At 36.0% G+C, this 16,212-nt stretch overlaps 1 protein-coding gene and 1 long non-coding RNA gene across 2 annotated transcripts in view; one reads left to right on the top strand and one right to left on the bottom strand.

The window, feature by feature from the left end:
• The window catches only part of LOC128652941 (uncharacterized), a 248,016-nt gene that overhangs the window by 110,314 nt on the left and 121,490 nt on the right, over positions 1–16,212 (top strand). The gene's annotated exons all lie outside the window — the stretch shown is intronic.
• Positions 3,850–16,212, bottom strand: part of KCNE1 (potassium voltage-gated channel subfamily E regulatory subunit 1) — a 45,910-nt gene continuing 33,547 nt past the window's right edge. Inside the window, exon 2 of the mRNA XM_053705952.1 lies at positions 3,850–5,095. Coding sequence (XP_053561927.1) covers positions 4,713–5,066 — 354 coding nt within the window. The 5' untranslated portion in view covers positions 5,067–5,095 and the 3' untranslated portion in view covers positions 3,850–4,712. The remainder of the gene's footprint in view (positions 5,096–16,212) is intronic.

The following is a 16,212-nucleotide window of genomic DNA, read 5'->3' as shown; positions in this document are numbered from 1 at the left end:
GTCGCCTCCACCTGCCTACACTTATTAATATTAATTAATATTATAATAAAGTTATTAACCCCTAATCCGCCTCACTAACCCTATAATAAATAGTATTAACCCCTAATCTGCCCTCCCTAACATCGCCGACACCTAACTTCAAACATTAACCCCTAATCTGCCGACTGGAGCTCACCGCTATTCTAATAAATTTATTAACCCCTAAAGCTAAGTCTAACCCTAACACTAACACCCCCCTAAGTTAAATATAATTTAAATCTAACGAAATTAATTAACTCTTATTAAATAAATTATTCCTATTTAAAGCTAAATACTTACCTGTAAAATAAATCCTAATATAGCTACAATATAAATTATATTTATATTATAGCTATTTTAGGATTTATATTTATTTTACAGGTAACTTTGTATTTATTTTAACCAGGTACAATAGCTAAAATAGTTAAAATAATTACAAAATTACCTGTAAAATAAATCCTAACCTAAGTTACAATTAAACCTAACACTACACTATAAATGAATTAAATACAATATCTACAAATAAATACAATTAAATAAACTAACTAAAGTACAAAAAATAAAAAAGAACTAAGTTACAAAAAAAAAAAATATTTACAAACATAAGAAAAATATTACAACAATTTTAAACTAATTACACCTACTCTAAGCCCCCTAATAAAATAACAAAGACCCCCAAAATAAAAAATGCCCTACCCTATTCTAAATTACAAAAGTTTAAAGCTCTTTTACCTTACCAGCCCTGAACAGGGCCCTTTGCGGGGCATGCCCCAAGAAATTCAGCTCTTTTTCCTGTAAAAAAACACATACAATACCCCCCAACATTACAACCCACCACCCACATACCCCTAATCTAACCCAACCCCCCCTTAAATAAACCTAACACTAAGCCCCTGAAGATCTTCCTACCTTATCTTCACCATACCAGGTTCACCGATCCATGATCCGGCTGAAGTCTTCATCCAAGCGGGAGCTGAAGAGGTCCATGATCCGGCTGAAGTCTTCTATCAACGGCATCTTCAATCTTCTTTCTTCTGGAGCGGAGCGGAACCATCTTCTTCCAAGCCGACGCGGAACATCCTCTTCAACCGACGACTAGACGACGAATGACGGTTCCTTTAAATGACGTCATCCAAGATGGTGTCCCTCGAATTCCGATTGGCTGATAGGTTTCTATCAGCCAATCGGAATTAAGGTAGGAATATTCTGATTGGCTGATGGAATCAGCCAATCAGAATCAAGTTCAATCCGATTGGCTGATCCAATCAGCCAATCAGATTGAGCTCGCATTCTATTGGCTGTTCCGATCAGCGTCGGCTTGGAAGAAGATGGTTCCGCTCCGCTCCAGAAGAAAGAAGATTGAAGATGCCGTTGATAGAAGACTTCAGCCGGATCATGGACCTCTTCAGCTCCCGCTTGGATGAAGACTTCAGCCGGATCATGGACCTCTTCAGCCCCCCGCTTGGATGATGACTTCAGCCGGATCATGGACATCTTCAGCCCCCTGCTTGGGCTTGGATCAGGACATCGGAGGAGCTCTTCTGGATCGATCGGTGAACCTGGTAGTGTGAAGATAAGGTAGGAAGATCTTCAGGGGCTTAGTGTTAGGTTTATTTAAGGGGGGTTTGGGTTAGATTAGGGGTATGTGGGTGGTGGGTTGTAATGTTGGGGGGGGGGTATTGTATGTGTTTTTTTTACAGGAAAAAGAGCTGAATTTCTTGGGGCATGCCCCGCAAAGGGCCCTGTTCAGGGCTGGTAAGGTAAAAGAGCTTTGAACTTTTGTAATTTAGAATAGGGTAGGGCATTTTTTATTTTGGGGGTCTTTGTTATTTTATTAGGGGGCTTAGAGTAGGTGTAATTAGTTTAAAATTGTTGTAATATTTTTCTTATGTTTGTAAATATTTTTTTTTTTGTAACTTAGTTCTTTTTTATTTTTTGTACTTTAGTTAGTTTATTTAATTGTATTTATTTGTAGATATTGTATTTAATTCATTTATTGATAGTGTAGTGTTAGGTGTAATTGTAGATAATTGTAGGTATTTTATTTAATTAATTTATTGATAGTGTAGTGTTAGGTTTAATTGTAACTTAGGTTAGGATTTATTTTACAGGTAATTTTGTAATTATTTTAACTATTTTAGCTATTGTACCTGGATAAAATAAATACAAAGTTACCTGTAAAATAAATATAAATCCTAAAATAATTTATTTAATAAGAGTTAATTAATTTCGTTAGATTTAAATTATATTTAACTTAGGGGGGTGTTAGTGTTAGGGTTAGACTTAGCTTTAGGGGTTAATAAATTTATTAGAATAGCGGTGAGCTCCAGTCGGCAGATTAGGGGTTAATGTTTGAAGTTAGGTGTCGGCGATGTTAGGGAGGGCAGATTAGGGGTTAATACTATTTATTATAGGGTTAGTGAGGCGGATTAGGGGTTAATAACTTTATTATAATAGCGGTGCAGTCCGGTCGGCAGATTAGGTGTTAATAAGTGTAGGCAGGTGGAGGCGACGTTGTGGGGGGCAGATTAGGGGTTAATAAATATAATATAGGGGTCGGCGGTGTTAGGGGCAGCAGATTAGGGGTACATAGGGATAATGTAAGTAGCGGCGGTTTACGGAGCGGCAGATTAGGGGTTAAAAATAATATGCAGGGGTCAGCGATAGCGGGGGCAGCAGAATAGGGGTTAATAAGTGTAAGGTTAGGGGTGTTTAGACTCGGGGTACATGTTAGGGTGTTAGGTGCAGACGTAGGAAGTGTTTCCCCATAGACAACAATGGGGCTGCGTTAGGAGCTGAACGCGGCTTTTTTGCAGGTGTTAGGTTTTTTTTCAGCTCAAACAGCCCCATTGTTTCCTATGGGGGAATCGTGCACGAGCACGTTTTTGAGGCTGGCCGCGTCCGTAAGCAACTCTGGTATCGAGAGTTGAAGTTGCGTTAAATATGCTCTATGCTCCTTTTTTGGAGCCTAATGCAGCCATTCTGTGGACTCTCAATACCAGAGTTATTTTAAAGGTGTGGCCAGAAAAAAGCCAGCGTTAGCTACGCGGGTCATTACCGACAAAACTCTAAATCTAGCCGTAAGACTTTAATCCACTCTCTCATCATTTCCCGCCTTGACTATTGCAACTCCATCCTCTCCGGCCTCCCTAGCTGCCGTCTATCTCCCTTAAATCCATAATAAATGCCTCTGCCAGGCTGATCTTTCTTTTACGTCACTCCTCATCTGCTGAATCTCTCTTTGCCAGTCCCTTCACTGGCTTCCTATAACCTCCAGAATAAAACACAAAATCTTGACTTTAACTTTTAAAACTCTTAATAACACTTCTCCACCCTACATCTCCGACCTAGTCTCCAGATACTCTCCCTCCCCATCCCTTTTTTTATCCTGTGACCTCCTTCTCTCCTCCTCTCTTGTTACCTCCTCACATTCCCATCTACAAGGCTTCTCCAGTCTGGCCCCTATTTTGTGGAGCTCTCGCTCCACAAGACTCTCTTCATAGTTTCAAACTTTCAAGCGCTCATTAAAACCTCTACTGTCCAGGGATGCATATAATATACACTAATATTTTCCTATCTTAGTTCCTCTCCTCTTTTAGTTATCCCCTTGAACCCCCTTAGCATGTAAACCTACCGCCTAGCTGCTTTGTAGATCAGCTTCATGAAACCTGATCTACAAAAGTGAAACTCTTGGCAGGGCCCTCTATCTTTGTCTCCTAAAATTGTTACCTTGCATATTAGACCTATGTTTATAGCACTGCAGAATCTGTTGGCACTCTACAAATAACTGATGATAATAATAATAATAATAAGTATAAACATAAACGTGAATTTGAGTTACTTCATTTTGTTTATTAGCTGTCCTATAGGCACTGGAGTTTTCTGAAATATAACAATCAAAACAAAATAATAATATCTCAAACAAATTAATACTGCAACAAACTGTGTTGTATAGGTGTACTGTACAGTGAAATTAAATGAATACAAGGCATATTTTAATATAGTTATCCATATTCAGCTTTCTGATATATGGCCATTTAAATCAAGTTATTTTATGTACTTTTTATTATCAACGTAATGAATATATATCAGAACTTTTTACCCCAGTAAATAAAATAAAAATACTTTCACTTAAGAAAGTATAATACAAGGATGTGATTCTTATGGGACCAAGATATCACAAGTTCTCATTAGACTAAATCCATAATCTTTTATTTGTGACTTTAGTCTTGAATACAACCAGTAGCTTTAAAATATGTCATTGCCATGTTTACTTAACCTCTGTATTACATTCAATATCTCACTTAAACAAGAAGACAAAGTATGAAATGAGTATGATAATCTGCATTCATGGTAAGTATTATAGTCTCCATTCATGGTAAGTATAATAGACTGCATTCCTGGGAAATATGATAGTTTGCATTCCTTGTAAGTATTATAAGCTCCATTCATGGTAAGTATAATAGTCTTTATTCCTTACTGTAGGGTGCATGGATAAATAAAATAATTTGCTAATTGTTTTGTTTGGTGACTAAAAAAGGGAAGGGACAGCAGTGGAAAGAGTCCCCACCACCTCAGTCAAACAAGTGTCTTCACACAGTGGGGTACAGCTTACAACATTGAGGTGCTTTTGCACCACATACAACTGTCACTGGTTATACATAAGTTAGGCACTACTTTTATAGACAGTAGATTCAGTTCTGGCATACAGATGGAATAAGACTGGTAGGTTGTTCCACTGCAAATTTGTTTTCAACCAAGTAACACGTTGACGTGGTCTTCAAAATCTTTACTGGTTGCAATGAAGCTTTTTTCTTCCAGTCTGTCTCAATGTATGTGTGATAGGGATCATTGGAGTGTTCACGTTTTTTAGAGCGGATGTAACTAAACATTATCCCAAATGTAAAAAATCCAAAAAAGCCTAAGAGAAGAAGAATGTAAACGATTTCCATTTTGTCTGGGGGTTGGACTGTGGAATTCATCACACTTTCTGTGTGGTTATAATAGTAGTGTAAAGCCTCTGTAGTGTTTGTAGCAGTCATCTTCATTGTTTTCTTCAATTTTTCACTTGTAATTACTAAAAATATATAAATTTAAAAAAAGTCATTAATTTCCATGCAATAATATCACTATTGTATTATATAGATACAGACATGTTTATGTACTGAAAGGGGCATTCAACACAGCATTAATTATCCTGTAAAATGTTTAATTAAGGAACATTTTTAAAAACAATTGTAATTTACTTTCATTATTTATTTTGATTTATAATGCCTCTGTAAATTGTGCTTATTTTACTTCCTCCCAGAGAGGCTGGCGTTACTCTATCAGACTTAAAATGACAGTAATCTCCTTGTAATTACAAGACTTTCCTGCAGTCTTGCAAAAAATGTACCCATTGGTGAGTGTGGATGTTTTTGTACTACATTAACAACTTGTTTGCTGCACCTTTCTTATTTGGGGAAGCTAATTTTGACTTGTTATATTGTTAGCAAAACTATAAACTATTGTGGTTTCTAATCTAAATGCCCCTGCAGATGCCAATTAAGGATAAATATAGCCAGGGTAGACTTGGGAAACCTGACATGTCACTTCAGTTTTCAGAATTGAAAAACTCATTTTTTTTTAGATTAGAATGACAGGAAAAGGGGCAAAATAAAGGATAAAGTGTATTGCAAATTTGTTTTTACTATACAGAATTAAACATGTTATATACCAATCAGGGGTGTAAATAGACCGTCACAAGGCTGTAGGGCAAAGGCTGTGATATCATGAGAATCTGGCCTGTTAGGGGTACTTCATGACTGGAGTTGAGACACACTGATCTGGATGTCTAAAGGGAAATGCATGTTTTGCTTTTATTTGGCATTTTACTTCTCTGCTTTTAAGGCTTTTTTCTTGTTTATGATAATTAAGGTTTATCCTCAACTTATAATCTTTCAAAATGAGATCGATTGCAGCCATTTGGATGGAAGGTTTGTATTCTTTGATATACTAGCACATTTTTTTTTAACATTAACTGTAAAGTTTGGAATTATTGTGTAGTAGCAGGAAACATAGCTTAAGGCCTCTTGTGTCTGTCTGAGTAGCCTTGCACAGTTATCTGACAATGGTTTTCTAGTCTTCTGTCAATAGAATTAATATTTAGGCTTTAAGCAGCTCTCATTCTATTGGCTGATTCATCATCCAATAGAATGAGAGCTGCTTAAATCCTATTAGCTGATTTGAACAGTCAATAGGATTTTAACAGCTCTAATTCCTATTGGCTGATTTTTCAGCCAAAAGGAATGCAAGGGATGCCATTTTGAAACGGCTCCCTTGCATTGAAGATTCAGTGTACGGCAGCGACCGTATGAAGAGGATGCTCCGCGCCGGATGTCTTTTTTTCTTACCTGGGGTTCAGTCTTTTTATAATTTGACATTCATTTTTTTTGCGGGTAAATCTAGGCTCGCGAGGGCGCAAAATGCTGTTTTTTATTGCGTCATTCTTGGCGTAAAATTTTTTACCACAAATTTTGTTATTTCCTACGTCTTTGTTGACACTAGTTGTTTTGGCACAAAATCGCGTTTGTTATGACGCGAGTTGTGTCATTTCCTGGTGGTAGTTTTGCAACAACATTTAACTTCCTTCTGCGTAATGTGTCATTCTTGGCACCAAATTTTAGTTATTTTACCCGTCTCCCTCTATTGCTCGTTGTTTTCATGAATTTTGAAAGCTATTATGCCTGCTTTTTTATTTTTATTTTTTGTTTTTAAAAAAAAAAAGAGAAAAAATACTATCTTTTGTTTTTCTCTACTGAAACTGTTACATTGTGGAAATTGAATGTTTTGCCTAATGTTATTTTTCTTTTTCTGTTACATTTTGCAAGATGTCATTCTGATCCTGACTCTGATGTTACTGTAGAAACTATGATGCACTGGAACACAATTCTACAAAGCTAGGTGTGTTCTTTTCATTATTAAGCTGTTATTTCCTCAGCTCAATTATGTGGCATTTATTTATCATGTACAAGGACATTTACTGTTTTTTACATATTCAGTTCATGTACTTGATTTCATCTGCAAACATCACATGTTATTGCTTATATCATAAAAGTTTATGACTGCTTTTATGCCTTTAAGTAAACTTACAAGGTTTTTTCAAAATTGTTAAGATTTAATTAATTTTGTTCTGACCGACAGCATACTTAAGTTTATTTTTTCCTATTCAATATACTATCTGTATTATATTCTAGAGAATGGTTATCCTGATTCCCTCTTGGGACTGTACTACTATATCTATGGAAATTGGTACGTACTTTCAGGATTCTTTAGAATTTGAATATAACCTTAGTAGAGCATATTCACATACTGTTTATATTTTTAGCTCAGCTTTATCTGTGGCTGACATTACTGTTCTCTCAACCTTTGTTGAACAGTTAGCATAAGCAGTTTCAGATTCTCAAGTATATAACTCTTTATTTACTTCTGATGTATTCATTTAATTATGTTTACTATAGCTATTATTATGGTTTAAAATTTATTTTATTATCTCTATCTTGTTTGGATAATAATTTGTTTGATTTCTATTATCTCCACTATTTCTGGAGGTTTACAGTTTTTCTCTGTCCTACTTTTAGTCCGGTGATGTAGATCAGTTGGTGACTGTCCTGACTACAAATGCTTGTTCTAGATCCAAGGGTCATAGATTCATATTCCGGCAGGGTTAATACAGCCTTTTGAGGTCAATCTATTGTGTACCATTTATTTGGGTAATAATAACAACTGTTTTTATCAGCTGCTAATTTGGTTAACTCCGAGTGTAAGCACTGAAAAAGCGTTTTTTGTATCTTTCTGGGAGAAAACCGCTATATAATTACTAGTTATTAGACTGCATGAAGGTGCGGTTCTCAAACCAGTCCTTCTGGTGGGGGGCAGATTAAATTGTTTTTGGATGAATTCATTCCAAAATCTATATTATTCTTAGGGTTTGAATAGATTTTTAGAATGAGACCTTCGATGGGAAGATTCTTTCTTTCTCAGTACACTCTGTGAATTTTTTTCAGGAGTGATTTTACCAGTTCTTTAGCAGGAACAGGAATTGTGTTTCTATTCAATTCTATTCTTTGTCCCAAAGAAGAAAGGTTTATTCAGTACAATTTTGGATCTGAAGACTTATATTATTTTGTTAGTCTCAACTTTCAAGTTAGCGATTATAAGGACTATTATGCCTTTTTGTTCAGCAAGGTCATTTCATGTCCACTCCATTTTACAGGATGTTTATCCTCATATTTTATTTTATTCAGACCACTTGTGGTTTCTGAGATTCTCTTTTTAGATAAGCTTTACCAATTTGTCGCTTTTCCATTTGGTTTAGCGACAGCTTTATGAATCTTTTCAAAGGTTCTGGGTGCCCTTATTTCTGTAATAAGACAGTAGGGTATTGTGTTTCCTTATTTGGATTGTATCTTGGTATTGGCTTAATCTTTTCTTTTTATTGGAATCTCTTATGGATCAACTAGTTTTGTTTCTTCAAGACATGGTTAGAGGATTTAATTTACCTAAGAGTTTCGTGATTCCTCAGACAAGGGTCACTTCTTTTTTGGGTTTCTAGATGGATTCAGTGTTCATGACTATGTCTTTATTGGACAAGAGTCAATTGTTTGGCGTTAGCCTGTCTAACAGTCTCGAACATTCCTTTCAGTGGCTATGTGCATGGACGTTTTAGGTCTCATAACTGCAGCATCGGACATGGTTCCCTTTGCTTGTTGTTCATCTGAGACCTCTTTTGCTTTGCATACTGAATCAATGGTGCAGGGATTGTTTTCAGATATCACAGTTGATATTCTTAAATTTCAACTCTCTCTGATTTGGTGATTAGACTATCATCGTTTTATTCAGGGGGCCTCCTTTTCTTCATCCTTCCTGGACTGTATTCTTAATGGATGCAAGTCTTACAGGTTGGGGAGCTGTCTGAGGGTCTCTGACAGCACAAAGGGTTTGGACACTTCAAGAGGCGAGGTTTCCAATCAATATTTTGGAACTCTGTGCTATTTTCAGAGCTCTTTCAGGCTTGGCTTCTTTTAGGAGAGAACTTTTCATTTTGCTTTCAGACAGACAATAACACAACTGTTGCATATGTCAATCATCAAATAGGGACCCGCAGTTCCTTAGCAATTAAGAAGTATCTTGAATACGTTCTTAGGTGGATTTCATCTACTGTCTAATTTCTACGATTTATATCTCGGGTTTAGACATTTGGGTGGTGGATTATCTCAGCCGTCAGTCTTTACATCCGGGAGAGTGGTATCTCTATACAGATGTGTTCTCTCAATTTCCCAGGTACCTTTTCAGGTCCAGGGATCCTCAGACGGAAATGGTGGATGCATTAGCACTGTCTTGGTTTTGCAACCTGGCTACATCTTTCCGCCTCTGTTTTTTTTCTTCCAAAGGTGATCTCCAAGATCATATTGGAACAGTCTCATGTGTTTCTGATAGCATCAGCATGGCCTCTCAGGTTTGGTATGTGGATCTTGTTCGGATGTCCAGTTGCCATCCTTGGCAGCTTTCTCTTTGGCCAGCCCTCTTGTTTTAGGGGCTGTTTTTCCATCGGGATTTTAAATTACTATTTTGAAGGTATGGAAATTTAGTGTTTAATCATAGAGGTTTCTCTGACTCAGTTTTTATCACTATGTTGCAGGCTTATAAGTCTGTTTTAAGGAACGTGTATTATCAGGTTTGGAAAACCTATATTTTATGGTGTTCTCATAAATTCTCTTGGCATTCTTTTGGAATTCCTAGAATTTTACAGTTTTTCTTCAGGATGGTTTTGATAAAGGTTTGTCTGCAAGTACTTTGAAGGGACAAATCTCTGCTCTTTCTGTTTTATTTAATAAGAAAGATTGCTAATCTTCCTGACATTCACTGTTTTGTTCAGGCTTTGGTTCTTATCAAGCCTGTTATTAAATCAATTTCTCCTCCTTGGACTCTTAATTTGGTTTTAAAGGCTTTGCAGGCTCCTCTGTTTGAGCCTATGCATTCTTTGTATATTAGACTACTTTCTTGGAAACTATTGTTCCTTTTGGCTATCTCTTCAGCTAGAAGAGTTTCTGAATTGTCTGCTTTCTCTTGTGAGTCTTCTTTTCTGATTTTCCATCAGGATAAAGCTGTTTTATGAACTTTGTTTAAATTTCTTCCTAAGGTTGTGTTTTCTAACAACATTAGTAGGGAAATTGTTGTTCCTTCTTTGTGTCCTAATCCTAAAAATACTCTTGAAAGAACTTTACATTCTTTGGATGTTGTAAGAGATTTGAAATATTATGTTTGAAGCTGCTAAAGATTTCAGAAAGACTTCTAGTCTATATGTTTTTTTTCTGGTCCTAGGAAAGGTCAGAAAGCCTCTGCCATTTCTTTGGCATTTTGGTTAAAGCTTTGGATTCACAAGGCTTATTTGGAGGCGGGACAGTCTCCGCCTCAGAGATTACAGCTCATTCTACTAGATCAGTCGTGATTTATTGGGCTTTTAAGAATGACGTTTCGGTTGACCAGATTTGCAAAGCAGCAACTTGGTCTTCTTTGCATACATTTACTATTTTAATATATTTGCTTCTTCTGAAGCAGGCTTTGGTAGAAAAGTTCTTCAGGCAGCTGTCTCAGTTTTGATTCTTCTGCTTATGATTTAAGTTTTTTTCTTGAAATTTATAATGAAAGACTTATTTTTTTGTATGGATTTAATTTTTAGCGGAAAAAGCTGTTTTTATTTTCTCTCTCCCTCTCTAGTGACTCTTCTGTGGACTTCCACATCTTGAGTATTTCTATCCCATACGTCACTAGCTCATGGACTCTTGTCAATTACATGAAAGAAAACATAATTTATGTAAGAACTTACTTGATAAATTCATTTCTTTCATATTGGCAAGAGTCCATGAGACCCACCCTTTTTTTATGGTGGTTATGATTTTATGTATAAAAACACAATTATATTTCCAGTTCCTCTTTTTGAATGCTTTTTTATCACCTCACTTCTTGGCTATTCGTTAAACTGAGTTGTGGGTGTAGTGGGAGGTGTATTTTATAGGCATTTGAGGTTTGGGAAACTTTGCCCCCTCCTGGTAGGAATGTATATCCCATACGTCACTAGCTCATGGACTCTTGCCAATATGAAAGAAATTAATTTATCAGGTAAGTTCTTACATAAATTATGTTTTTTTAGATTTTTTTTGTGGGTTGGGGGGGTTTGTAATGTTAGTGGGTCTTTGTATTGTTTGTCAGAAAAAGAGCTGATATCTTTAGGGCAATGCCCTACAAAAGGCCCTTTTAAGGGCCATTGGTAGTTTATTCTAGATTAGGTTTTTTATTTTGGGGTGTTATTTTTTAAATGGGTATTAGAATAGGAATAATTTTTATTATTTTTAAAAATTAGTTTATTCTGTGTAATGTTTTTTTTTTTTCGTTTTGGGGTGGGGTTTTTTTTTTTCGATTAGGACTTGGGCATTTCCTAAAAGAGCTGAATGGCCTTTTAAGGGCAGGAAAAAGACCTAAATGCCCTTTTAAGGACAATGCCCATAAAAATGCCCTTTTCAGGACAATGGGTAGATTAGGTTTTACTTTATTTTTGTTTGGAGGGTGGGGGTTTGTATACTGTTAGAAGGTGTTTGTGTTTTTTTGTAGCAAAAGAGCTGATAAATTTAGGGCAATGCCCTACAATAGGCCCTTTTAAGGGCCCTTGGTAGTTTGGGGGTGGGGGGTTTTATACTGTTAGGGGGTGTTTGTTTGTTTTTTGTAGCAAAAGAGCTATTAACTTTAGGGCAATGCCCTACAAAAGGCCCTTTTAAGGGCCCCCCAAAGGCCCTTTTAAGGGCCCTTGGTAGTTTATTCTAGATTAGGCTTTTTTTATTTTTTTTTATTTTTATATATATATATATATATATATATATATATATATATATATATATATATATATATATATAAAGGGTATTAGAATAGGAATAATTATTTTTTGGGGATAATTTCGTTTTGTTTTTTTTTGTAATGGTAGGTTTTTATTATTTTTTGTGTTTGTAGTGTTTTTTTATTTTTTGTAATTTCAGGTTTTAGTGTAAGCTATCTTAGGTTTTATATCACAGGTAATTTATTTATTTTAACTAGGTACTTAGTAAATAGTTAATAACTATTTACTAACTAGTCTACCTAGTTAAAATAAATGCAAACTTACCTGTGAAATAAAAATAAAACCTAAGCTAACTACAATATAAATATTAGTTATATTGTAGCTAGCTTAGGTTTTATTTCACAGGTAAGTATGTATTTAGAAAAAGCAAAAAGAAAGAAGATTCCACAAAATAAGTGCAATCTCAAAGTCTAGGATACAAAGCACATATAGACACAGGACCAGAAGATTCAATGCAAAAACAATAATTCTTTATATGTGAATATATATATAAAGTGCATAAAAAAACCACATATATATGTACAGTTCAAAACATACAATACATCAACCATACAAATACATTCATACTCATAACAGTAAAAAGGGGTACCCCAATTGAGCAGCAAGAAGTTTTCAACTTATTATTAATAAGGTGCACCATATGAGTCCAGAGACTGTAATTTCCAATTTTAACAAAATATTGGAGCAAACTTTAGGATGCTTTAGAATACATGCAGTTAATTGCATAAGCCAACCATCATAGAGCAGAAATTGCACAGGAAATAACTTTGAAATCATGCAGTTAGTTGAATAAGCCAGATGTCATGAAGCAAGAATCATAGCGTTATTGCAAAAGATCGTCAGTGCAATGTAAATTAATATGTTAGACTCATAAAGCTCAGTCCTGTCCAAACATCCAGATGTTCTGTGTAAATGTTAGCAGTCAAGCAGTAAAGCAAAGTTCATTCCTTATCAGTATTGCAACAATAAAAAAGCGCAGTCTCTGTAGCAAAAGCTCAGTTGCAGTAAAAAGGATATAAGTACTATACACATTTCATTGGTGCATTTTCTCTTAGTGAACAGAAAGCCATAAAGTCACTTTGCAAATATATATGCTTCGTAAGCACATCACCACTTATCAAAGACAGGTAATCACATACCAGCCGCATCGAGCGGCATGCTTGTATTTAGAGCAACGTGATCCTCATCCGTCTGTGAGTATATGGTCAAAAGCGGCACAGTGTCCCAATACAAAGATTCTTGATACTTGCTTTCAAGCGGGGTAACTCTCCCCTTGAGTGGGGTTTAGATGTTAGATAGCGACCTGCCAGGTCAAGCATGCCGCTCGATGCGGCTGGTATGTGATTACCTGTCTTTGACTGCGCTTTTTTATTGTTGCAATACTGATAAGGAATGAACTTTGCTTTACTGCTTGACTGCTAACATTTACACAGAACATCTGGATGTTTGGACAGGACTGAGCTTTATGAGTCTAACATATTAATTTACATTGCACTGACGATCTTTTGCAATAACGCTATGATTCTTGCTTCATGACATCTGGCTTATTCAACTAACTGCATGATTTCAAAGTTATTTCCTGTGCAATTTCTGCTCTATGATGGTTGGCTTATGCAATTAACTGCATGTATTCTAAAGCATCCTAAAGTTTGCTCCAATATTTTGTTAAAATTGGAAATTACAGTCTCTGGACTCATATGGTGCACCTTATTAATAATAAGTTGAAAACTTCTTGCTGCTCAATTGGGGTACCCCTTTTTACTGTTATGAGTATGAATGTATTTGTATGGTTGATGTATTTTATGTTTTGAACTGTACATATATGTGTTTTTTTATGCACTTTATATATATATTCACATATAAAGAATTATTGTTTTTGCATTGAATCTTCTGGTCCTGTGTCTATATGTGCTTTGTATCCTAGACTTTGAGATTGCACTTATTTTGTGGAATCTTCTTTCTTTTTGCTTTTTCTAAATATGTTTTTCTAGGTTGCACTATAGCGTTTATTACTATTATTCTAGGTGAGCTTTACTAAAAAACCTTTTTTATAGTTTATTAAGTATGTATTTAGTTTTAACTAGGTATTATTTAGTTAATAATTGTAACTTTATTTTAGCTCTATTGTAATTATGTTAAAGTTATGGGGTGTTAGGGTTAGGTTTAGGGGTAGGTGTAGAGGTTAATAGTTTAATTTAGATTTTTGCAATGTGGGGGGCTGGTGGTTTAGGGGTTATTAGATTTATTTAGTGGTAGTGATGTGGGAGGCCAGAGGTCTAGGGGTTAATAGCTTTATTTAGTTGTGGCGATTTCGGGGAGCGGCTGAATAGGGGTTAATAGATTCATTATAATGTGGGTGATGTTGGGGTACAGGGGAATAGGGGTTAATAACTTTGGTATAGTGGTGGCGATATCGGGAGTGGCAGAATAGGGGTCAATAGTTTTATTTAGGTGGTGGCAATATCTGGAGCGGCAGATTAGGGGTTAATAGTTTTATTTAGGTGGCAGCGATATCGGGAGCGGCAGATTAGGGGTTAATAGTTTTATTTAGGTGGCGGCGATATCGAGGGGAAGCAGATTAGGTGTTAATAACATTATGTAGGTGGCGGCGATGTCAGTAGGGGGCAGATTAGGGGTGTTTAGACGTGGGGTTTATGTTAGGGTGTTTACACGTTAGTTTTTTCCCCCCATAGACATCAATGGTGTTGCTTTACGGAGCTTTTCATTCCGCGATCACAGGTGTTAGACTTTTTTCTGACCCACTCTCCCCATTGATGTCTATGGGGAAAGCGTGCACGAGCACGTCAAAACAGCGCTTGTTTTTTGTGCGTTATGGAGCTTAAAAGCACCATATCGCACGCACAAGCCGGCTTTTTAAAAACTTGTAATGGCTGCGCTATAGGAGGTTAAATAACGCAACTTTTGTTGCATTCGTTAATTTCCCTATAGCGCGCATAACTCGTAATCTAGCTGTAAATGTGGTATATAAGACTCAGTGACTATCAACTTTAAAAAGCTTGTATTACAATGTCATGATACAATTTTAATTAATTAAACTAAAACATTTAATTTAAAATCCAAGTAAATGTTTAATATTTGTATGGGTAAGTTAAGGGGGTCCTGATGATGAGTTTATGGAATCAAGGTGGCCGTTAAAGTTTGGGAACCACTGGGCTTGAGCATTTTATCAGTGGCATTGCTAGTGGGGGCCAGGGGGACACTACCCCCCAGCATAATGGCTGCCCCCCAACACTGATGGGCATTTGTTTTCCCACCCACTCTTCGCAGGCTCCCTCAGCTCCTTTTGTAGGGTTAAATACATGGTAATGTGCAAACAATAATGCAATAATAAAATACTAGCATTTTACTATTCAAATCTGGATGGAAATTTTGCTCTCTATGGGTTGATCACAATCCTATCGAAAAATGTATCTAATGATTTTCTTTAGAAAAGTTAAAATCTATGGGCATTCTTGTAGAATTTATATGTTGGGCTTTTTTTCTAAAAGGTTGTGATTATCCCCTATATAGTTAAATAACACAGAATAAATATAATATTCAAATTCTTAGCATTATAACTACTGGGGGTTTACAGAATATACAGAATATATTGGTTCATTATTAGGGCAAATATATATGTGCCAATGTCAGACCAATCCACTTGTTAAAGGGATATAAAATGGCAATAATATTATGCATTAATGCATTAGATAATTGTATTATTATTTTCACACTATTGCTTGCACAGAACTGTGTTCAATCCCCACAAATAAGGTTAAATATATAGTGAAAGGCAGTTTCTGATCAGCAATGCTCTGCTGGTCCACAGCCAATCAGGGGTGACATATGTGCTTAGCCACCAATCACTGGCTGTGTTCAGCTGAGCATCTGCAGTGCATTACCACTCGTGAGTTGACTTTCAAGGGACATAATACTGTATAATCCTCTCCCCTTTACTGTAATCAATTTTATTTGCTGGAGGGTTTTAAATTGTATAAATAGCTCCAGTACCTTTATCTGATCATCTGAAATTACTGCTTTTGCCTTTTGAAACCGCCACCTATACTGGATATATCTACTGCTGCATAAGCTATAAAAAAGCTATGGAAACAAGAGACAATGGGAATCAACCTCCCATTGTGGCGTGGGAGAGCAAGCCCAGCCCATTTGAATGGTTATTCAAACAACATATTTGAATACAATTAACTCCTATCAGCTGCTTACCCTGAGTACATTAACTATATTTAACCTCTTTTGCTGGGGTT

The sequence above is a fragment of the Bombina bombina genome, chromosome 3 (genome assembly GCF_027579735.1).
Source record: "Bombina bombina isolate aBomBom1 chromosome 3, aBomBom1.pri, whole genome shotgun sequence".
NCBI lineage: Eukaryota > Metazoa > Chordata > Amphibia > Anura > Bombinatoridae > Bombina > Bombina bombina.
Note: the sequence above shows the minus strand (reverse complement) of the source record. Positions and strands in the feature narration are given on the sequence as shown.